The 23,229-nt window shown below is 39.1% G+C and overlaps 1 protein-coding gene across 1 annotated transcript; it reads right to left on the bottom strand.

The window, feature by feature from the left end:
- Positions 1–10,523: 10,523 nt before the first annotated feature.
- Positions 10,524–13,270, bottom strand: LOC148021786 (uncharacterized). Its single transcript, XM_087696755.1, has 7 exons — positions 12,497–13,270; positions 12,275–12,403; positions 12,037–12,220; positions 11,729–11,778; positions 11,410–11,621; positions 11,081–11,358; positions 10,524–10,939 (listed from the first exon to the last, which is right to left on the bottom strand). Exons 1-7 carry the CDS (start codon positions 13,268–13,270, stop codon positions 10,524–10,526), a joined length of 2,043 nt encoding a protein of 680 aa, XP_087552881.1.
- Between the last annotated feature and the right edge of the window lie 9,959 nt (positions 13,271–23,229).

Raw genomic sequence — 23,229 nt, forward strand, 5'->3', positions numbered from 1 at the left:
AGCTGAAAAATTTCCACTAGTTTTAGTCCTTTTTCCATTTGATCTATTTTCAGCATTAAATTTGAAATTAGTTCCCTTTTTTAACCCATAAATTGTAGGAAATGAAGGAATCTTGCTGTAGGTATTTGATTGCTTTCCTCCATACTGTAAATCAATCTTTGTCTACCCAAAATTAGCAAAGCTATCCTAGTGATTTGGTTTGACTGAAAATGATACTCTGTTCTTGGCGGAAAATTCTTGTACTTTTGACCATATCTTTCAACCAATTGTATAGCTTCTTGTAAGGAAGAAGGTTTTATGGCTGTGACTTCTGAAGATAGAGAATATTCAAGCCCAAATATGTATTTCTTTAGCTTGGAATTGTTGGATACTCCATCCACATATGTAGAGAGGTTAAGGAACTGGTTAGAATAGTCTATAACCGATAATTCCCTTTGTTCAAGAGAATACCACTTCTTTTCTAGCCTCTCTTTTTCTATTGGAGATACAAATACTTCGATCATTGCTCTCTTTAATGCTTCCCATGTCAAGAACTCATGACCGCTTCTTGACATATACCTCCATCAAGTGTATGCATATCCTTCCAACTATAGGGCTGCAAACTTGACCTTAGCATTTTTCGGTCTAGGATACAAAGAGAAATACATATCAAGTTTGTCAAACCATTCTTCTACTTCAGTTGGGGATGGATTATCGCCCTTGAAATTAGAAATCATAATCTTCTCCTTGTATTCCCTCCCAAATTGATGAGTTGGCTATTATAATGTTGCTTCCCATAAGTATTTGCACCAAATGAATTTTGCTTTTGAGTATTGCTGATCCATGTTCCATGAGCATATGGTTTTTGCTATTCATGGGGTTTTCCAAATCCATGTGGCTAATTATATTGTCCTAAGGACAAGTGAAAGAATTACCCGTGACATGTGGTTGTCCATATACTCCTTGATGTTGTCCATACATAGGAGACTGAATATTTGTTGTGGCATTTAGTTGTGGTTGCTACCCACTAATTTGATGAGGCCAAAACTGATTAGAATGAGGACTTTGCTTAGAAGACTGATTGTAAGCATGATTATTAATGACATGCTGCTACTACCCATAAAAATTTGGGGTTGAATTGACATGATCATGTCCATGAGAATTATTTCCCCCACTTGCTTGACCATGATATGATTTTTTTCTTCAAACTTCTCTTCATGGATAGGTTTTGGGATGGTTGATGGTTGAACATAGAAAGATTTGTAGAAAGGATCACACCCATGTGTGTCTTCATCATGCTTAGAGTTAGCATGGATCCTCTCTTTTGGGTCTTGACCATGAGAGCTTGTGTAAACCTTTGGTTTATAAAGAGGCTGAAATTAAGGCTAAAATTGAGATGGTTGAGCTCTAGATGGTTCTCCAACCTCATAATGCCGCACAACCTTAGGCGTTGTGATCCTTGGTTGGTCCTCAACAATGGGAGGACTTGGAACAATTGGAACTGTTGTCGGTAATATTCTCTCGCTTAAGAGGGCCACAAGTTTGTCAATGCCCAAATTCATTTCTCTTATATCATTGGATAGTTGCTGAAAGTTATAATCAGAATCTGTAGATGCACTAGTTGTCTTAGCCCCATTCACTCGACTGGTGATTGTAGCATGAGTTGAACTCATTTTTGCCTCATTATCATGGCACACATGGTAATAACTTATTGGGAGACTTCATGCTCTCTTTCCTACTAGTAATCCTTTAATCCTTCATTGATAGTATCCATAATGGAATCCTTCTTCTTGTATTTGGCCATAGTTGATGGTCAGTCCTAAATATATACCAATAGTAAAACTCACATATCTTGAGCTTCAGTGACCCAAATGATGAGCTTCTTGGGTTTATTCGAAAATAAGAATGTCTCCTTTCCAATGAGCTATCAAATATTGAAATTAGTTCACCAAAAAAAAAAGAAGGAATTTTTAGTGGCTATCTGCAGTTCCTTGTATCCTGCAAGTATTGAATAATCTCTACAAATACCCAAAACAAGTTGACTAATCCCACTATGACTGTAGGAAAGTTATCCATGTTTGCATTTGTTGCAAGATTCTTCAATGCTAATTTGAAATACTTCAATGCATCAATAAGCATATATGTTGCTCTGCATATCCCTGTCCATATTTTCTAAGTGTTTCATGTTGTCATACATTTTCCCAATACACCATGGAGTCATTTGCCAAGTACATCATGTTGTAGGGCAAAGTACATCACTTTATATGTCGGTACCTATACCTAAATTGAAAAATGCATGGGATCTGTGGATTGAGGGGCTTGCAAATTTCCCTCTCAAGCTAGTTTGTGCTCCCCTTCAGGATCCTTATCACAGTAGGGGAGGGCCACCTCACTATTGTCCTAGCAACTCACCTAACATCCACTTTTCCTCATGGGAAATGACATGGCATATCAATACTAGGCAAATAAAATGGCATGAAATGCATGGCTTGAAGGAAAATAGGTATCCGTTTCATGATATGCAGGAATTTGAGTGAAATGGACTAAAAATTGAATGGGAGTAGGTGGGAAGTACCTTTAGCAGTGACTCATTGCCTTACAATTCTTTTTTAAAAACACTCACCATTGGGCACAAATTTTCGCATGACATTTGAGACAACAATCAAACAAGGCAATGTCAAGTTTAGGGAAAGGATATATGAAAAATTTTGAGACTAAAGTATGGTTATGGCAATGAAATTAGAATGATTTGCTAATCATTACCACCTATGAAAGCTCTAAGGAAAGTTCATGCAATACATTCAAGAATATGGATAAATTTCTTATCAATTTAACCTTTCTTTCATCAATTGGGTAAGCTCAGCAATAGGATATTCAAGAGAGATTAAAATATGTTTGAAAATGCCTCTTATACTTTGGTTGGAGAATATTGTTGATGAAGAATCGCTTTGATAGAATGGATTCAATTTAGCCTCAAATTGACCAAGTTTCTTCATTAAAAGCTTGCTCCATGTTGGATTTTCAACCATGCAGCATGCTCTTCTCCTTCAAGCTCCATAGGTACTCCATTGAACCAAGATTTGTTGATTGTAGCCAAAATCCCCTATGTAAAGAGGGTCTATGCTGTCCATAGATGGCTAGGTTGAAGATTTCTCTTAAAACTTCTTTCTCATATTGCAAGATATGCTCGTAGATGAGATCCTCACTAATCCTTCAGAAATAGATTGATTAGATGGTTTCCTGAATTGACATTCTTGTTCCACTCTTTTAGAAATCTATCTAGCTATGAATGAAGAAATTAAAAAGAAGTTGACAAAAAATTGACAGCCTTTTATGTCAAATGACTCGGCCAGGAGGTGAATAGTGATGCTCTTGGTGAGGAGTTCAAAGGCTATGTATTCAAGATCATGGGGACAGTGACAAGCAGGGATTTCCTATGAAGCAAGGAGTCTTGATGAAGGGCCATGCAAGTTTATTGATGCACATAGGTACTTCTTTCTTTAGAGGATTTGGAAGACATAAGGGTGAGTGGAGATGCATTTGGTCAAAGGATGCATCATTAGTCCAGATTTCTCTGTGTGCTTGCGAAGGAAGAGGAGAAGGATTTTTGAGAAGAAGAAATGAGTAGCTAAAGCCAAGCATGAAACAGTTGGAAGATGGCCTCCCGAATGTGGCGTTGTACAGGAAGATCTTGTGATCTATCCATTTATTCAACCTCTTCATCATATTTTGCCATTGCATTCGACAATGAAATGGTTTGTTTGCTCCTGAGGATATAAAATTTTTCTAGATTGAGGAAAAAGTAGCGGCTCTGAGCAAAGAGGAAAATGTGTGCCTACAGAAAATTAAATGACTAACATGAACTTGTCAATGTCTGTCTCTCATGTGTTAGTTCTAGGGCACCAGTAAGAATCGACGTCCCAATGATAAGGTGTCTCTTGATCTGATGAGAGTGAATGGGTCTTTGACATCCCATCTAACAAAGAAGAAAAAGAGATTATGATACTAATCCTTAATAACCTTTGTGTGTGAGATGCCTGAAATGTAAAGAAGGCCTATGGAGGATATGAAGTCCCAATTGGAAAAGTATGAAAAGATGCAGGATTGCCAGGACTGCCTATCATTCATCAACATTTGAAGCTACCTCCCTGTGGACACAGATTCTTGTGTTGGACTGATGCCTTTGAAAGCTCTACAACAAGCAACACAGTTGAAGAAAAACCACCACAAATAGTGCTTGTAGGCAAGATTTGTTGATGAAGAAGCTTGTTATGGAATGCCTTTACACGATAGAAGCCATAGAATCAAGGTACGAGTAGAATTTTTCCATGGAATCCATGAAAGAAAGCTTGAAGAAAGAGAAGAAATCATGTCTTTCAAAAAAAATTAACTCAAGTTTGGTCTCCATTAAAGACTGTAGCCTTAATTTTTTCAATCTTACCCTAAATTTTGGTTGAAAATTTAGTCACGACCTGCCAAAAATAGCTAGAGCCTACCATTATCCACTGGTTCATGCCAAGAACCTCCATCTTAGTCACAATGTGTGTGACAAATCTCCATGTCTGACCATGGTTATGGAAGAACTAACTCCTTTGACTAAATTCTAACTGCGTTTTTCACTCCCTAGTCACTGCAATTAGATCTTATGCATGAAAATGACTTCTGACAGGATCTAAACTATTGCTCTGATACCAATGTAAAGAAGGTCTATTCTACCATGAAAATCAACAGAAAGACTAATGAATTCAACTAAGAAAATAACAATAAATAACATGAAATTCTTCAATCATGGCCACACCATAGACATCTTCCATTATACAATAACACAACGTAGCCATGGAAGTTGAAATCAAGCTACAAAAAAACAAGGCTTGGTACTCACCCCAAGATGGTGATGAACAAGAAATCTCTAAGAAAAATAGAATCTCTAAGAAAAATAGTGTAAGTATCAAAACAAGTCCCCCTACTTTAGCACCTCTTGCCTTTTTATAGTCACCCTAGTACTATCATGTCTAAGGTATTTACATGGTTTATTTTTGTAAAAAATGACAAACTAATGTGGCTAATTTACTTTATTACACATATTTAGCCCCTTCGGGAGGCCGTGTTAGCACTATAGTGCCAAGCTCACTAGCGAGATGCATAAGGAAAGGCTAAACTTCCAACATCCAAGTGGTGATTACATCGAACCTCATCCTCCTTACCTTCTTAGTCATCCATGTTGGGCATTGACAAAATGTGGGAGGTTTTCCAAAAGAAAGAATAAATGGAAAAGAGAAAACCTTTCACTTTTATTCTTAATTAACAAACAAAATCCATTTTTATGATATGCTTGGTTATCCTTCTCTTGTTCATATGCATATCTTCTTCTATCTTGGATTCACCCTATCTACCACCAATGCTTGCTCCACAACACCCAAGGATTTTATGTTTTTGTTTTCTTTATTATTGGTTTTGACACAACTTTCCTTTCCTTTTCCTTTCATACAAGAATCAGGTGGGAGAAATCCAATGTAAAATCTTTTGTGAGGGTGTGCACTATTGTTATATTTTTTGGGGTTTTTATTTAATTGGCTTCATGATGTGGTTGTTTTTTCTTTCTGTCCTAAGTGTGTTGTTGTTTTTGTGTGCAAGTTGTTGGATTACAAGCCCTACCTTTTGTGTGCTAAGTGAAATTTTCTTGTGGTGTGCTTGCAATCTAGGCTCAATACGTCCTAGTTGTGTGTCTTTATTTTATGTGCTATGTTTCTCTTTTCCCTTCCCATGGCAATTCAAAGATCAATCATGACATGAAGACTGATGATGAAGATGAAGACTTTTCCAAGAGCTGATTGTGGTTCTTCTTCAAATTTGTTCACAAAGACACTTCACACTTAAGTGCAAGAGGAATGATAACTAGGAAATATGTGTGAAAAAGTCATAATAATATATTCAACATGGGAATAACTTTTGTAAAAATGGCACTTTGCTTTTGTACCATCTTGTCAAAAAAATCAAATATGAAGCAATGTAACTTGTAGATCCAAATCTCACACTATAAAATATTGTGCTAGAAAAAGGAAAGGTCAAACACCTTTTGTCTCATGCTAAAATGAAAGGGTATTTATACCTTAGCAAGATGTATGCAAGTTCAAATTTATAATATCAAGAAAGGAAAAGGAAGAGGCTTCTCGAATGATCTAGGGAGTTGGGAGGTTGAGGTGGTTATACAACCTCTCTCTTTATCCTCTCATGTCACTCTTCATTTCCCTCTCTCTTCTCATTTGGCACAACTCTCATTTCTTGTTCATGTTTCTCTCTCTCTTGTGCTTCATTTCCTATTATCATGGAGAGTGAGGAAGAGAGTGAGAGGGAGGATGGCATTAGTGATGGACCTCTTGTGTGTTTTGAAGACATGGATTCTTAGTGAGAAGGAGAGTTTTCTTTGCAGGTTTTCATGGCCAGCAAGCTATTTGTAGCCTCTACTTGGCTCGTTTGTGGTTCATTTGGTGTTGTGGCAGGGTGCTCTTCATTTGGTTCACAGGACGAGAAAAGTGGTGACTATGGAGCTTGTAAGGGAAAAGGTTTGCAGTTTGATTTTGGTCGTGAAAGCATCATATATAGCTGCATTCTCAAGAAGAAGAGATGGGTATTCCCAAATTTGAGAAAAGAAGGGCTTTTCAATGAGAAGATGGAGAGGAAGATGGTTGTTGAGTCCGTGTTTCTACTACTTATCCTTATTTTTTTAAAGTTCTAATACATCAAAATAAGAAAATATCACTATTCCGCCTCCTAATCTCCACCTCTTCCATTCCATTATTTTCTAGTCTCCCTAATCCTCTACCTCCTACACACTCCAACTTGCCTTTTGTCCCCTCATCCCATCTTACCTCCCAAAAATAACTCCTTCTGCTCCACATCCTCCCTTCTGCAAAATGGCCATCCTTTCCTTTCCCTTGTTCATCACCCATACTATGGATATTCTTCATGTGACATTTGAAGAATTTCACCCTACACATATTTTGCCATCCAGTCATCATCACGACAAACTCGTCATCAAGGAAAATGCACAGCCTAATCCTCCCTTCCCCTCTCTCCATGTGGCATTAAAGTATATCATCTTCTTCCCTTGTCCTAACTTTTCCACCCTTGCCTATCATCTTCACTATCGTTGGTACACACCCTTGCCATAGCAATCTTCAACCTCTTCCCAAGTGCCATGAGGACAATGCTAGCTTTCTGGTTGCCATTGGGGAGGTTGTTCACTACCACCTATCACACACAATTCCATGCTTTATTCTGCATCGTCTTCACCCCCTTTCAGAGGCCGTATCAGCATTGTAGTGTCAAGCTCACTAGCGAGCTGCATAGGGAAAGGCCAAACTTCCAATATCCAAGTGGTGGTAACATCAAACCTCATCCTCCTTATGTTCTTATCCATCCATGTTGGGCATTAACAAATTGTGGGAGGTTTTTTAAAAGAAATAATAAATGAAAAAGACAAAAACCTTTCACTTTATTCTTAGTAATAAACAAAATCCATTTTAATGATATACTTGGTTATCCTTCCCTTGTCCATACCCATATCTTCTTCTATCTTGGATTCATCCTATCTGCCATTGAGGCTATACTCCACAACACCCAAGGATTTTATATTTTCATTTTCTTTATTATTGGTTTTAACACAACTTTCCTTTCCTACAAGAATCAGATGGGAGAACTTCAATGTAAAATCTTTTGTGACGGTATGCACTATTGTTATTTTTTTTGGGTTTTTATTTAATGAGATTCATGATGTGGTTGTTTTTTCTTTTTGTCCTAAGTGTTTGAGTTTTTGTGTGCAAGTTGGATTAAGAGCCCCATCTTTTGTATGCTATAAGTAAATATTTCTTGTTATGGACCATCAGGACCATAACAGGAAATGCAGGAAATTAACACTGCAGGGAACTTCTTGACACAATTTACAACCATTTCGTACATTTAATCTTCAGGAACAATATACAAACACGAACTACATATTATATTAATCATTGCTGAACCACTGTCCTGAAAACAATCACACAGTTTATCATCATCATATTCACTCCTGATCAAATAGCTTGCAATAGACAGCGCAGATATTCAGGACACAGATACCCATTAGTAGAACCAGACATAAACGACTAGAATCTGGCGTTGTCCTGAAGAATATCTCGTTTTTCATCATGCAAGAATACAAAAGACATGAACTCCTGACTATCAAGAAGGCGCCTGCATGTCAGGTAAAAACCTGAATGCTTCATATGACATCTTAGGTCACTTTCCATATGCTGGTTCTACATGTATGCTAGTACTAAGGTATAAAATAGTACTAATATAGTGCAATTCGAGCCTCAACACCTGGCACAGCCCGGTGGATGATTGGGACAGTCAAGACTCGAACCCACAAGTATGTAGTTATATAACGGAAAGCATACAAAGTAAGAAATAACCCAGAGAATACAATTATGCCCTGCCAGAGGCCTTGCACCCCTTGACAAGCCACACTAAGCAACCATGAGTAGAGCCCCTCTAGGATACTCATAGTCCTCTTGTGCAGTTGCATAATTGATCCTAAGTGTTAGCAGAGGTCATTACATCATGTCATGAACAAAAAAAAAGATACATATCAAAGTCAAGTAGTAAACCAACTAGGAGTGTACAGAATAATATCTGTGCAAGTAGAAATTTGACACTCCGAACGTGCAACAGCATAGTCTTCAACAGATGTACTACTAGTAACCTTAATCTCTTCATGCACCTCATACACAACTTGCTGCAAAGTAGCATCCCTATCTTCCAACTTAAAATCCTTCTGCTGCAAAAGAGATGCTACATAGTCATCACTTTTTCTCTTCTCATGCAAAGCATACTGCAACTTAGCAGTAAGATCCACTTTGACAGCTTGCAAATCTGCAACTTGCTGAAGCAATGCATCCTTTTCCTGAATTAATGCATCAAACTCAGCTAGAACAAAAGCATTTTTAAGCATATTATAAGGTCTAGAAACCAAAGTGTCAAATTTTCCCATCACCAGCCAATTGTTTCTAACATCATCAATCAAAGCTTGCTGCATCTCAGAAAATTCAGACTTCAATACAACCAAGGCATCCACATCTACTTCCAAATTCTTCAAAATCTGCTCTTCAACATGTTTAAGAGGCTGAAACCTCTCCAACAACAATTGATGCTCAACCTGCAATTTAGCATGCATATCAACAAAACTTTGCAACTGATGCATACACTTATCTTGCAACTCTTGAGTCCATTTCTCAAACAAAGCAGTTGACATTTTTCTATTATCCACTAGCTGCTGTAAAGTTGCAATTTTGCCAAGAGATTCTGTTTTGCAAAGCATCATACTCATCTTGCTTAATCTTCAACTGTTTAACCAAGGCATCATACTGCTTCTGCTAAAAATCCAACTGGAACTTTACCTGTTTACATTCAGCTGCAGTTTGAGCACTATTTTTGTCAGCCTGCTCAAAAAATGACATCACCTTTTTCATAACAGTCCAAGCATCTGACACACTACTGACAGCAATTTCATCCACCCGAGAGCAATCTGGAACAAAGGGAACACTGGGCTGAACAACATCTACCCGCTCTTTAACATCCAAAGATGCTGCACATACCACAGGGTCTTTAGAAAAAATCTGATGCTGAACCTGAGGCTCCTGCATGCTTCTCAACCAAATCTTACCAATTCTAGGTTTCTTTTTAGCATGCCCATAACCAACAGACTTAAGAAAATCTTCCTTATCCTTGTTTTCATGAAGTGCTGCATCATCCAAAGAGACAGAATCCTTTGGAACAAAATCCAAGGCAACTTTACGAGCATAGGCTTCATCATAAGTGACCTACATCAAGTCCCTGTATATAGCCTTCTGCTGCTCTTGGCCGGCAAAACCCTTATCACTGTCAACATCCTTTTGATGAGAACCAGACTCTACATGTTGATCATCAACATGCACTGCATTATCCACTGAAGAGAATGGTTTCGAATCAGAGACATTCTCCAAAACAACATCAGGAAATTTGGATTGTGCATGCTCATAAAGAGCAGCCAAATAGCATCCCATACGCGACTTCTAAAAAACCTTCTTGGGCTTAGAGATATTAATCTCAGCCATAAGCCTGTCAAACATCAAGCCTGCCCAATTTGGCATACCCACATTCTCAGCATAATAAATAACACCATAAGTCTCTCGTGCTATGCTGTCAGTTTTGATGAACAACATGAAACGCTCAATAAATCATCGTAGCTACAATTTTTGGACAGCGTCAACTCTCTTCAAAATGTAAACATGCCGAGGACCAACAGGCTCCCCAAAGGCCTGATACATCTGCTCATCACTACATTTCCACAAAGTTGGATTGTCATTCATGGGTAATGCAAATACCCGTGCAACCACTACAGCAGTCAATTCCAAACGGCTTGCAATCATGCCCTAACTTTGCCTCATCATGTCCAATTGGGCGGATACATTAGCATTGTCAACCCACCGAGACCATGGCAAACATGCAAACGCATATAATCCAACGCGCTACAGCCAAGCGCTATGAACTGCATCATCCACATCAAGGACCAGGAAAGAATCAACAAATGGTGTACTCACAACACTCGGGCTTGATAGCTGAGAAACCGACATCAGTGTTGTCATGTCCTCTTTGTGTCGACCAGGCCAATCATCTTCCGACAGCTCATACTCCTCATTGTCCTCCTCCTCTTGGAGAGCACACTTTGGAAGAACTAGCTTCCGGGCAGAACTTTGGCATGTATGTGTCATGTCGGCACGAATAGGGCGCACAGCACATGGTGATGGAGAAAGAGGAGAATCACGAAGAATGCCTGTTGCCTTCTCCATTTGAAAAGTAAAGTCCAAGTCTTCTGCAAGTGAACTGTGTTGTGTGCCAAATGTCCTATCAACATCATGCACAAGTGACCCTTCACACATGTAACCTTCACAATTCGATTCCCTTACATTAATAGGAAAAATTAAATTAACATGTGGATAATAAGGTTGCAGTAGTATTTTAAGCCGAAAACCATTGACCGCAGGCTTCAGAATAGTGCCCTGCAAATTTTGGAGCAGAAATGTACCTTGCCCAATATCTTTATGAATAATAAATGGTCCAGCATATCTAAGATTCAATTTTCCAGGAAATTTTCCCAACCGAGAATTATAAACAACTACCCAATGCCCCTCTTCAAAAAATTTCTTGCGGATGTGTCGATTTACCCAAGCCTGTCTCCTTTGCTGTGTGATTCCTGACACATAAGCAGCTAACACTCTGTCTTCCTCCAACTTCAGGAGCTGTTCCATCCAATGCTGCACTGACTGTTCCGAATCCAACTTATGTTCAACAGCAACTCTTAAACTGGGAACCACAAATTCCATAGGGACAATAGCTTCCAATCCATACACTTACCTGAAAGGTGTTAATCCAGTTGTCACCTTGTATGCAGTCTGGAAAGCCCACAAGGCAGAATCCAACTTGACATCCCAATCCTTCCTGTTATCTTCAACGATCTTCTTCAAGATACGGAGTAGGATCTTGTTGGAACTCTCAGCTTTCCCATTAGCTTGAGGATGGTATGGAGTTGACTTCTTGTGAAGAATCATATGCCTGACAGTCAGGTCCTGAATAACTTGATTCAAAAAATGTTTACCCCTGTCACACTGACCAGCTCAATAGGACATCCAAACCTAGTCATAATGTTAGTATACAAAAATTTGGCCACACTAACTGCTTTATTATCCTTGAGGGCTTGTGCTTCCACCCACTTTGTGGCATAGTCTGTGCAAACCAAAATATACTTGTTACGTGTGCCTTTAGCTGCTGGTTTGATAGATCCAACAAAATCAATTCCACATTTCTAAAATGGTTCTAGTGGTACTACATGATGATCCGGCATTCTATCCCTGTCAAGAGGTTGACCTTCCTTCAAACATTGCAAACACTCCTTAGCATATTGATGAGCATCCTTCAACAGAGTAGGCCACCATAAACTTGCTTGTAGTATTTTCCTGCCTGTAATTTCTCCAGAAAAGTGACCTCCTGACAGTCCAGAATGAGCTTCATGAAGAACTGCTGGTTGCTCAAATTCAGGAACATACCTCCTCAACACATTATCAACTCCTCTTTTGTACAAAAGATTCAGAATAACCTGAAAGGACCGAATCTTCAAAGCTAATCTCCTTCTCTGATCTGCTGTAAGGTGTGCAGGCATCACTCCTTCCTGTAAGAAATGTAGTAACTAATCATAATAAGAGTCAAGATCTATAGCCTGAACTTCGAAAAGTTCAACATCAGGCAGTTGATCAAGAACTCCTGCTTCCATATCATCATTGTCCAACCTACTAAGATAATCAACTACAGCATGCTCTTTCCCAGGAGTATGACGAACCCTGAAATCAAATTCCTATAATAGCAACATCCATCTAGCAAGTCTGCTTGTTAACTGAGGTTTATTGATCAGGAACAATATTGCCTAATGATCCACATGAAATATAACCTGATTCCCAAGCAAATAATGTCTAAATTTCTGAACTGAGTACACCATACCAAGTGCTTCTCTTTCCGTTACTGAATAATTCTTTTCAGCAGTACTCAATCTCAGACTTGCATAGTAAATAGGTCTATACCATCCAGGCACCTTCTCTTGCATCAAAATAGCTCCCACAACAAGATCAAAAGCATCAACAAAAATATGGAAAGGTAAATCCCATGCAGGAGGCTGCAATATAGGAGCTACAACAAGCATTTTCTTGAGAATACCAAAGGCCTTATCATGATCTTCCCTCTTGACAAATTGCATCCCCTTTTTGGTTAAATTAGTAAGAGGAGCACATATATGAGATCGATACCTCAAGTACCTACTATGCCACTTCACTTGCCCGACAAATCTCATAACTTCCTGCACATTGGATGGAGCTTTAGCTTTCTGAACAACTGCAATCTTTCTTGGATCGATGCTCATGCCCTCCTCAGAGAGAATATGGCCTAACAGCACTCCTCTCTTTGCTGCAAATATTGATTTGAATGGATTTAAGGACATGCCAAATTTTCTGCATCGCTCAAAACATAACCTAAGATGTTGAAGATGATCTTTAGTGCTGCCAAAAACACAGAAATCATCAATAAACACCCTCATAAAAGTTGTCAAATACGGCCCAAAGGTCTTATGATGAGCAGCTCCCTGAAACTCAGGAGGCCCATTCTTCAATCCAAAATTCATGACTGTACTAATATATGCTCCCCATTCAATAATGAAGGCTATCTTATCCATATCTTCCGGATGCATCCTTATTTAATTGTAGCCTGAAAAACCATCCAAAAAACTATACATTTCATGACCAGCCACACAATCAAGAAGAGAATCAGTAAAAGGAATAGGAAAAGGATCAGTAATAGTAGCTGCATTCAATTTCCTATAATCCACACAAACTCGAATCTTTCCATTCTTTTTAGGGACCACCACTATAGGGGATAACCAAGTGACCTCATTAACTAGTTTGATGAATCCCACCCTTAGAAGCTTGTCAATTTCTTCCTTGACCTGCTTGGCATAATTGGGATTCATCCTATATCGTTTCTGAACAATTGGCTTGGCATCTTTTTTAAGATTTATTCTATGTTGACAAACAGCTGAATCAAAACCCTTCATATCTGTGTAATCCCAAGCAAAGATATCCTGAAACTCTTTACACAACTGAACAAGGTTTTGCTTGAACACTTGTTCCACAAAAATGCTGACCTTAATGAGTTTAACCTTCCCTTCAAGATCCAAATTGACTTCCTGCACCTCATCTTCTACCACCCTTGCAGATGTTCTCAAGGTATGCTCATACCTCAACTCAGCCTGAATAATTGCTTTTTGTCCCTCTTCATCAAGTACTTCAGGACTATCCCTACATTTATCCACCTCCTTAGGCTGATTTCCAAGTTGCTCTGGCAAAAATTCTTCAGGATAACTACTGCCCTGATCCTGAATCCTATTATAAGTTTCATTTCTTGAGTTCTCCTGAACATCAGGCTATTCCTGACTTTCAGGAAATGCTTCAGGTTGCTGTCCTGACTAGTTTTCTCCTGCATATTGAACCACTAAAGGGTCCCGAATTGTATAGCTTGTAGATATTGAAGAATCTTGATATTTCCGAATAATATTATCCACATCAATTTCAAACACTAGAACTACAGAAGGATTTGCTTGAAGAAACATTTCCTCCTCATCATCTTCCACTTCCTCAGCCAAATTAATAGTCTGAGCTACCACAGGTCAAAAAGAACTCTTCAAGATTACCTTATTAATGGTTGATAATCTGATCTCTTTCAATCCCCGTGGTATACAGACATAATCATTCCCCCAATCCTGCTTCAATTTAGCCAACTTAAACCACGGTCTTCCCAATAGCATCTTGTAAGAATCCCCAATCTCTGACATTCTTAATACCACAAAGCTTACCCTGAACTTCAGACCAGCAACTTGAATTTCTTGCTTCTTGAGAATTCCCAGAGGTTGTAACCTCCTCTGGTCTGCCATCCTGACCTGAAATGGGGCTGGTAGCAACTCTTCTTGCTTAGTTGCTAAATATGTATCTTCAGAAAGGATATTAACTCCAGAATCCCCATCCAATAGGACATCATCAAACTTCTTCCCTTGATATTCAGCTTGAATAGTAGGCACTTGATAATCTACCACCTCCTTTTGAGTTGGTATAACTGCTTGACAATCAGGAAGTACCTGATCCTGAACTGATGTACTTTCAATAACCTCCTCCTGCTTTTCCCTGATCTTCAGGAGTAACTTCTCCTTGAACCCTGGGATCAAATCCAAAATCTTCTCCAATGTTAATTGCAAGGAACACTTTGCTAGAGCCTGAAATAGTTATGCTGAACCTCCCTCCTGAAATTTTTCGAATTCTTTATCTTCAGGAGACTGATCCTGATCATCAAGAAACAGTGTTCCTGACTCTACCTAATCCTCAGGCTCTTCAAATCTGTCTTTCTCTGCAATTTTCTGCAGTCTTTGGACCTACTTTGTCACCTTTCTCATGGCTTCCTCTTGTTCCTGCCAATCAAGCTTCCGGCCTGCTTAGCTTCTAGTAACCGCTAATACCATAGCTTCATCAGGACAATCCTCCACTTTAATACAATTAAAACAATCACACTAAATATGCATACTTGCAGCATTTAAGTTACCTGACCCCCTCTCCTGACCTTCTTGAACCTCTTCTTGCTGTATTTCCCTTCTACTAACACCTCCTATATCAACAGGAACTTGCCATTCCTCATCGTGCTCAGGTAACTCTATTAGGACTGCTGCAACTGGGGCAGGTGGATGCTATAGATGAGATGCTCTTGCATGTCTCCCGTCATTGTGGTTCCTTGCTACCGGCATTCCTCTCTCAGTCCTATGCCGTGCCCAAAGTTCACAGTTTAGTCCTACAAAGTGTCCTTGACCCCCACGATAATGGCATGCTCCCATTTGAGTAGTTTGCTACTGTGGTCTTAAATTTCCCCAAGGCTGTCTTGCCTGTATTCTTCCAGATCCCCTAAAAGGTCCTTGAGGTACTATGTCAGTCATAACCTGATTTACTGCAACTGGCTGCAAAGCCCTCAGCCTAGGCTGCCCCATTGGCATCTGTTGTGGCATCCTAACATTAGGATTGTACTAGCATGTCCTTGTTTCATGGCCATTTCTTTGGCATATCTCACAATACTTTTCTTTCCTCTTAGTGTCTGAAAGACCTAAATCCTTCAACTTCTGCTTGATCTTTCTATCTAGTTTAGTCTCCTCTACTTTTCTTTCATTCCTATCTTTGGTTTTCTTCCTTCTAGACTTGATTGATCCTGACTTGTCCTTCCTCTTCTTGTGTTTCTTCCTACGAGAAGTCTCACTATCAGAATCACTGACATCATTTTCTGAATCTGAACTATTTTCACTATCATCATCACTAGTATCACTTTTAGATTCTGAATCGGAATCTATGTCAGACTCTGATCCTGAAGAATCATCCTCTTTATGTCTTTTTGAATGAGAAGTACCCAGCCTTCGCTCCACTCTTATAGCAGCCCTAACGATGGTATCCAGTGTACCATTCTGACCCAATTCTACATTAGCAATTGGATTCCTGATCTTACTTTGCAAACCCTTAATGAAATGCATAATTTGCATTTCCACTGATGGTGCATCAGCATTATTCAACCTATTCAAGAGGTTCCTGAACTTTTGAGCATAATCTTCCACCAACATCCTCTTTTACTTAATTCTCTTTATCTTCCTCAAAATATCTCCTGGTGTTTTGTCTTTTCGGAACCTGCCCAAAAATGCATTCTTGAATTCATCATAGGTGTTAAATGCTGCCATGCCATAACTGGAAAACCAGTCCATGGCTTTTCCCTACAGAGTGGCTGCGAACTGATGCTTTTTAACCTGATCCCCATACAATTGATTGAATCCACTTGCGGTCCACCTTGTTTCAAACTGAGCTACATGACAATCTAGATCTTCCTTCTTCCTGCCTGAAAATTTAGATGCCCTCACCTTGGGGTTGAACAATTGATTTTGATTCATAGTGTGTTTCTTCTTAGGTTTCCTTTGAGGTGGTAAATGATTAAAATTCAAAGATTTATTAACTAAAACCCCTGCATTCCTTAATAGGAATGTTCTCCCTAGAACTGCATGCTCCAGTCTTTCAAGTGCCTGTTTTGGGGGAGTACCCTGATAGTTAGGAGGTAATACTGGTTCTTTATTATCTGATACATCTGGTATGCTGGAAGGGGTTGGAGGTGTAGGGATGGACTCTGTAGAGGTGGCAGGAGAGTGATATACTGTGGAAATTCCCTCAGCAGAACCCACCCCCAAAAGATTATGTCCAACATCTGTGAACTCCTCTTCATCCAGCCTGCCTAAGTGCACCACTTCATCTATATCATCAGACCTCACAGATTGCTATTGTTGTCTTGACAATACCTCCTGCAATGCTCAAGATCTGCTCCTTGTGAAAATAAGATTGGAGGAATGAGGATAATTCTCTGACTCCCCATGCAAGGCACCGTGCACATCTTCAATGCCATTAGCATCCTAAATTCCTGCAGCCAAATTGTAAGTATTTCCTCCAAGCCGTATACCTAAATCATGAAAAATATTCTCATGAAACTGGGTAGGATCGCCAAAGTGTTATGGACCATCAGGACCATAACAGGAAATGCAGGAAATTAACATTGCAGGGAACTTCCTGACACAATTTACAGCCATTTCATACATTTAATCTTCAGGAACAATATACAAACACAAACTACATATTATATTCATCATTGCTGAACCACTGTCCTGAAAACGATCACACAGTTTATCATCATCATATTCACTCCTGATCAAATAACTTGCAGTAGACAGCGCAGATATTCAGGACACAGATACACATTAGTAGAACCAGACGTAAATGACCAGATTCTGGCGCTGTCCTGAAGAATATCTCATTTTTCATCATGCAGGAATACAAAAGACACGAACTTCTGACTATCAAGAAGGCGCCTGCATGTCAGGTAAAATCCTGAATGCTTCATATGGCATCTTAGGTCACTTTCCATATGCTGGTTCTACATGTATGCTAGTACTAAGGTATAAAATAGTACTAATATAGTGCAATTCGAGCCTCAACATTTTTTGTGGTGTGATTACATTCTAGGCTCAATACATCCTAGTTATGTGTCTTTATTTTATGTGATATGTTTCTCTTTTCCCTTCCAATGGCAATTCAAAGATCAATCAAGACATGAGATTGATGATGAAGATGAAAACTTTTCCAAGAGCTAATTGTGGTTCTTCTTCAAAAAATTTCACGAAGGACGCTTCATATTTAAGTGCGGGAGGAATGATAACCAGGAAATATGTGCAAAAAAGGCATAGAAATATACTCAACATGGGAATATCTTTTGTAAAAATGGCACTTTGCTTTTGTACTATCTTGTCAAAAAAATCAAATATGAAGCAATGTAGCTTATGGATCCAAAGCTCACACTATAAAATATTGTGCTAGGAAAAGGAAAGGTCAAACATATTTGGTCTCATGTTTAAATGAAAGGGTCTTTAGACCTTAGCAAAATGTATGCAAGTTCAAATTCATAATATTAAGAAAGGAAAAGAAAGAGGTTTGTCGGGTGATTTGGGGAGGTGGGAGGTTAAGGTGGTTACAACCTCTCTCTTCCTTTATCTTCTCATGTCACACTTCATTTCCCTCTCTCTCTCCTTATTTTGCACAACTCTCATTTCTTGTTCTTGTTTCTCGCTCTTGTGTGCTTCATTTCCTATTCTCATGGAGAGTGGGAGTGAGGATTGCATTAGTGATGGATCTCTTGTGTGCCTTCTTCTCTCTTGTGTGTTTTGAGGATATGGATTCTTGGTGAGAAGGAGAGTTTTCTTTGCAGGTTTTCATGGCTAGCAAGCTGTTTGTAGCCTCTACTTTGGCTTGCTCATGGTTCATTTAGTTCCGGATTTAGTTCCAAGCAGGGTGCACTTCATTGGGAAAGTTTCAACCAGATTTATGCCACTAGGAATTTCCTTGAGTGTGGCTTTACCCATTTGCAAAATTCTCATTATTCACAAGATGGTTCATAGGCCCAAGTTTTTCACTACCTCACTGGAGAGAACTAACCTACTCCAATAGGTACAAGCTAAGTGACTGGACTTCTTGCATATATCGCATTTGACATTAAGACAATTACGAGGAAAATGTTTTCCACCACACCACTTACAGTTGAATCATGATGGGCCCACATCATTGGGCTTTCTAGTACCCATCATATTTTGCTGGTGCTTTAAAAAATTAACATCCACATAGATCTTGTGGTATTTCTTAGTGATCATATATGTATAACATTTCATCATATCTTTTACTTTCTCTACAATTTTTGATGCAGAGGACTTATAACTAGTGGATTCAGGAGATACCCCCACTAGGTTGCACAACTTGCAAAGGGATTCTACCTATACTGATCCATAGTTTACAAAAGGAGTTCTTTGGCTAGCTATTAGTTTAATGAAATTTGGAGGAGCTAGCAAAAAAGGAACATTCTGCATCATTCTTCCTTTGCCATTCGAGTTGGTCACAAGGGTACTGATCACACCTTGATCTCCATAAACCAATCCCAAATTATGTCCAAGACTAAGGCTCAAATTTGGATTTTCCCTTGATGCATAGGCCACTTATAAGTCAAACTCTAGTACTTTCTCTGCTTAAGTTATAGCAATTTCTATATCCACTAGAGGGACTCTACTCAACTGCACTTGGATATTCAAGTCTAATCTATTCAAGAAATATTGTAGTTGGGCAAGAGGTGGGATAGGGATAGAGGCTTTAAATTTGCAAAATACCTCTTTTATCTTCGTAGCATACGCTCACGCATTTTCATGGGGCTCTAGACGTATCACATTTAGTAAACGTAGCCAATATTTTCCACCTCTCTCAAGTGTAGATTCCCTTCAAAATGCTGCATAAAATTAATTGACTTTGGTTATGGTACCAACTTCTTAGCCATGATACCATATTGCGGTCCTCCCTTTTAGGGTCATGTTGGAGAACATCATTAGATCTCCCTCATCATGAATTTGGTAATTAAACATGAGTTTTTGGAGCTCATTGATGTGAAGCTCTGAATCCTCCTCTACTAACCCATTAAAGATGGGTAGAGGGAAGCCTAAAGCTGGAAAATCCGAAATTCCTACACGAATTGCAATAGGCTGCACCATTACGACAATCAAATTTTCTATAGGAATTTGTAATGGTGTGGTTGCACCCCCACTTGAAGTGGATTGACTTAGTGGGAGAAGGGGAGCATTAGAGCTTCCTCCTCCTAATGGATTGTTTGTGATACTAGGGTCACTAAGACTCCCTCATAGGGATATCAGTTGCTACATTGAGGGGAATTTCAAGAAACATGGATCTAGATTGTGGCTATGGATGTTGAAACATAAAGACTAAAATCATGAAGACACAGACAAGAATAATGACTATCACACAAGTGAAATAGATTCCAAGATTAAGTACTTAGATTCATAAACACAATCTTGTGTATATGGACAATGACATTGACACTTGACTGAAAGGATAAAGGACAATAGCATTCCATTCATTGAAAATGATAGTCAAGTACAATGCTTTATAGTTGCAGGATAGTTGCACTCTCCCTCACTGTGCCTATGGGATTTAGGCACCTCTTCCTAGATTGCTTGCATTTCCCTTGCCCACTGCTCCATACAAAGAGACTTTCAAACAAGTGTGATTGCCAAACTCTCAATACCCCTCCTAGATCATAACCAAGAAGGCACAAAGTGTGTAGAGGCTTTAGTGAACAACCACCTAGAAAGTGTGTGCACAGCACAAACATGGTAAACATCCAGAGGCTATTGCAAACAAGGCTAAATGTGGGCACCAAAAACATGGTGCACATCAAAAGGCTGTAATAGAGGCTTCACAAAGTGCACAAACACTATAGTGCCATAAGTTACATGAGGAGTTTTACAAAGCTTATGTAAGGAGTACTAAGTCAAGTTCATACAAGGCTTAAAAGATTCAATCAGAGTAGTGGGATTAGAAGGGCTGGTGAGGCTTGTCCTTCTGCTCCTGATGGTCTTCTTCTCCTTTTGCTTCATCTTCATGATGTTCTATTTCCTTCATAGTTGCAAGATAGTGTAATGAAGTGAATTAGCCACATTAGTTCACTTATATTTACCAAAATAAACCGTGTAAATACCTTAGCCATGATGATACTAGGGTTTACTATAAAACGAAAAGCAAGAAGTGCTAATATAGGGAGATTTTTGACACTTACACTATTTTCTTAGAGATTTCTTGTTCATCACCATCTTGGGGCGAGTACCAAGCTTTGTTTCTTGTATCTTGATTTCAGCTTCCATGGCTACGATGTGATGTGGTATAATGGAAGATGTCTATGGCATGACCATGATTGAATCATTTCATGTTATTTTCTTAGTTCAATTCATTAGTTTTCTGTTAAGTTTCATGGTAGAATAGACCTTCTTTACATTGGTATCATTGCATTAGTTTAGATCCTGTCAAAAGTCATTTTCATGCATTAGATTTAGTTGCAATGACAAGGGAATGAAAACCACAGTTTAAATTTAGTCATAGGAGTTAGTTTCTTCCATAACCATGGTTAGACATGGAGATCTATCACAAACTGTGACCAAGATGGAGGTTCTTGGCATGAACCAGTGGATAATGGCAAGCTCTGGCTATTTTAGCAGGTCTTTAAATCAGATTTTGGCTTATTTTGAAGGACATTTGTTAAAAGAAGAGCTATGGGAGACTAGAGGGGACTAAAGTTACCTCTACGTTTTTGAAAGTAGGGTTCATCTTCTTCTTCCTCATCTCTCTCAAGATTTTTTGTGAGCTTCAATGGTGGATTTCCTTGCATATCTTCTTTTCTTTACATCAATTACATGAATGCTTATCAAAGTCTCACTCTTCTTGACACATGGAGTAAATTCATAACCATTCTTGGAGGGCTTAATGCAAAACATGATTAGAAGATCAGATCAAAATGCACTGATTCTGAAGCTCTATGAGATAAACACAAAAGGCTTTGGAGAAGGAAGGCCGTTGGATCTCTACAAGAGCCTGATTTCGTTCCTACAAAGAGGCCAGGTGTTACCATGGCTTCACTTCTTTCTACCTAATGTTCAGACCTTTCAAAACCTGCAACTAGATCATCAAAGTTGTCTTCTAGAGTGATTTCTTGCTGAATCTGCATTTTAACTTTTAGATAGCGCAGATTCATCTATAGCAGTCAGAGAGATAGAGAAGAAGTCGCTGAAGATGGAGTGGTGAAGTAAGAGAGGTTAAGGTTATTGAAGAAGTTGCTGCGCATATTCATCTACAGTACTCAAAGAGATAGAGAAGAAGTTGCTAAAGATGGAGTGGGAAGTAGGAGAGGTCAAGGATATGGAAGAAGTTGCTAAAGAAGGAGAGGCGACGTAGGATGGATCACGAGGTAGCAGTCCCATCTTATCATTGGATTGTTAAAAGGATCTTCATAATTTAGAGGCTTTGAGTCTAATCTCCTATCAGATCTCAATTGTTCCCTTTTGACTAGATCTGTAATAGAACCACCTGCTCTTCCTAGAGGCTTTGCCAAAAATGCTAGCACAGCTACAATAACAGATGTGCTTAATATTAATGTCCCCATAGGTTTAGAAGATGGCTAATCTGCATTTTTCAAAGGCCAGGGGTTACAAATTTTAGGTCCTTCCTCTGAGCCAGGCTCACTCCTAGGATCTATTGCAGCAGGTCTGATAAGGTCTGCACTTCCCCCTGCTGAAACGGGTCTTGACCTTGGCCATCTTGCATCTTCTCTCTCTCTCTCTCTCTATGTCTACAGGGTTCTTTTCTGTTAGTGGCAGGGAAAGCTTGCAATCCTTTGGCCATGCATGGAAAATGATCTGTCTGCATAAATCAAAACATAGACTTTAATAAGCTTGGATGCAAGCTAGTGCTGTGAGTGATGGTCTTGCCAATGAGGGTCTTCACGCACATCTGCATCTTGCACGATGGATTGATTGACGGATTGATGAGGGAAGAAGAGATTGGTGTTTCTAGTTGTCGTCTGCAGCATCAACAAGCATTTCATAGGCGCTTCTGGTTTCAATAAGCTTTCAATAGCTGTTTTTTATTTTTGCTTGCAGCATCAACAAGCTTTCTAACCTTCTGCAGCAGCCATGGCAAATGATCCGAACAGAATGATCCGCATCGTTATCAACAAGCTTTCTAACCTACAACAGCCATGGCAAAGTAGAGTGCTGCGATGCTTCATATAAGCAGAAGCAATCTCAGGCTACTGTTGGAAGAGCGATAGCAGAGTCTCGTGAAAGAGCAACAACAGAAGCTAGAAAAAGGGCTGAAAGGGCTGCAGTAGAGAGACCAGCACTTTGAACACTGCGTAGCAATTGTTCGGCCATATTGTTGATAGCAGGATCTTTTATTATCTGCTCTACAAGTCTTTATATACTTGGATCAGATTTGGGCAAGTTTCCCAGGGTGTTAGATGATGATCCAAGTTCAAAAGTTATGAACTATTTGTCGCCTAATTTAGAGGCTTACAAATTACCTTCCTCTCTGTCTAATGAGCCTCCACAATAGCAAACAATCAGACGATGAAGAAAGTGTAGAAGGACGTTTGATTTTTGCATAGCTATACTCTTATTTGTAGAGGATTGGTTGCAGG

This window comes from Lygodium microphyllum, chromosome 17 (genome assembly GCF_053477565.2).
Source record: "Lygodium microphyllum isolate KBCC chromosome 17, Lygodium_microphyllum_v1.1.10, whole genome shotgun sequence".
Taxonomy (NCBI): Eukaryota; Viridiplantae; Streptophyta; class Polypodiopsida; order Schizaeales; family Lygodiaceae; genus Lygodium; species Lygodium microphyllum.

What these genes read in the sequence shown, in the direction of transcription:
- LOC148021786 (XM_087696755.1), bottom strand. Translation starts at nt 13,270, where the DNA reads ATGGATAAGATAGCCTTCATTATTGAATGGGGAGCATATATTAGTACA. An exon ending in TCATTCTGGACTGTCAGGAG is followed by an intron (nt 11,779 to 12,036) that starts GTCACTTTTCTG and finishes TGGTTTGCACAG; the next exon opens with ACTATGCCACAAAGTGGGTG. An exon ending in TCATAAAGATATTGGGCAAG is followed by an intron (nt 10,940 to 11,080) that starts GTACATTTCTGC and finishes CGAATTGTGAAG; the next exon opens with GTTACATGTGTGAAGGGTCA.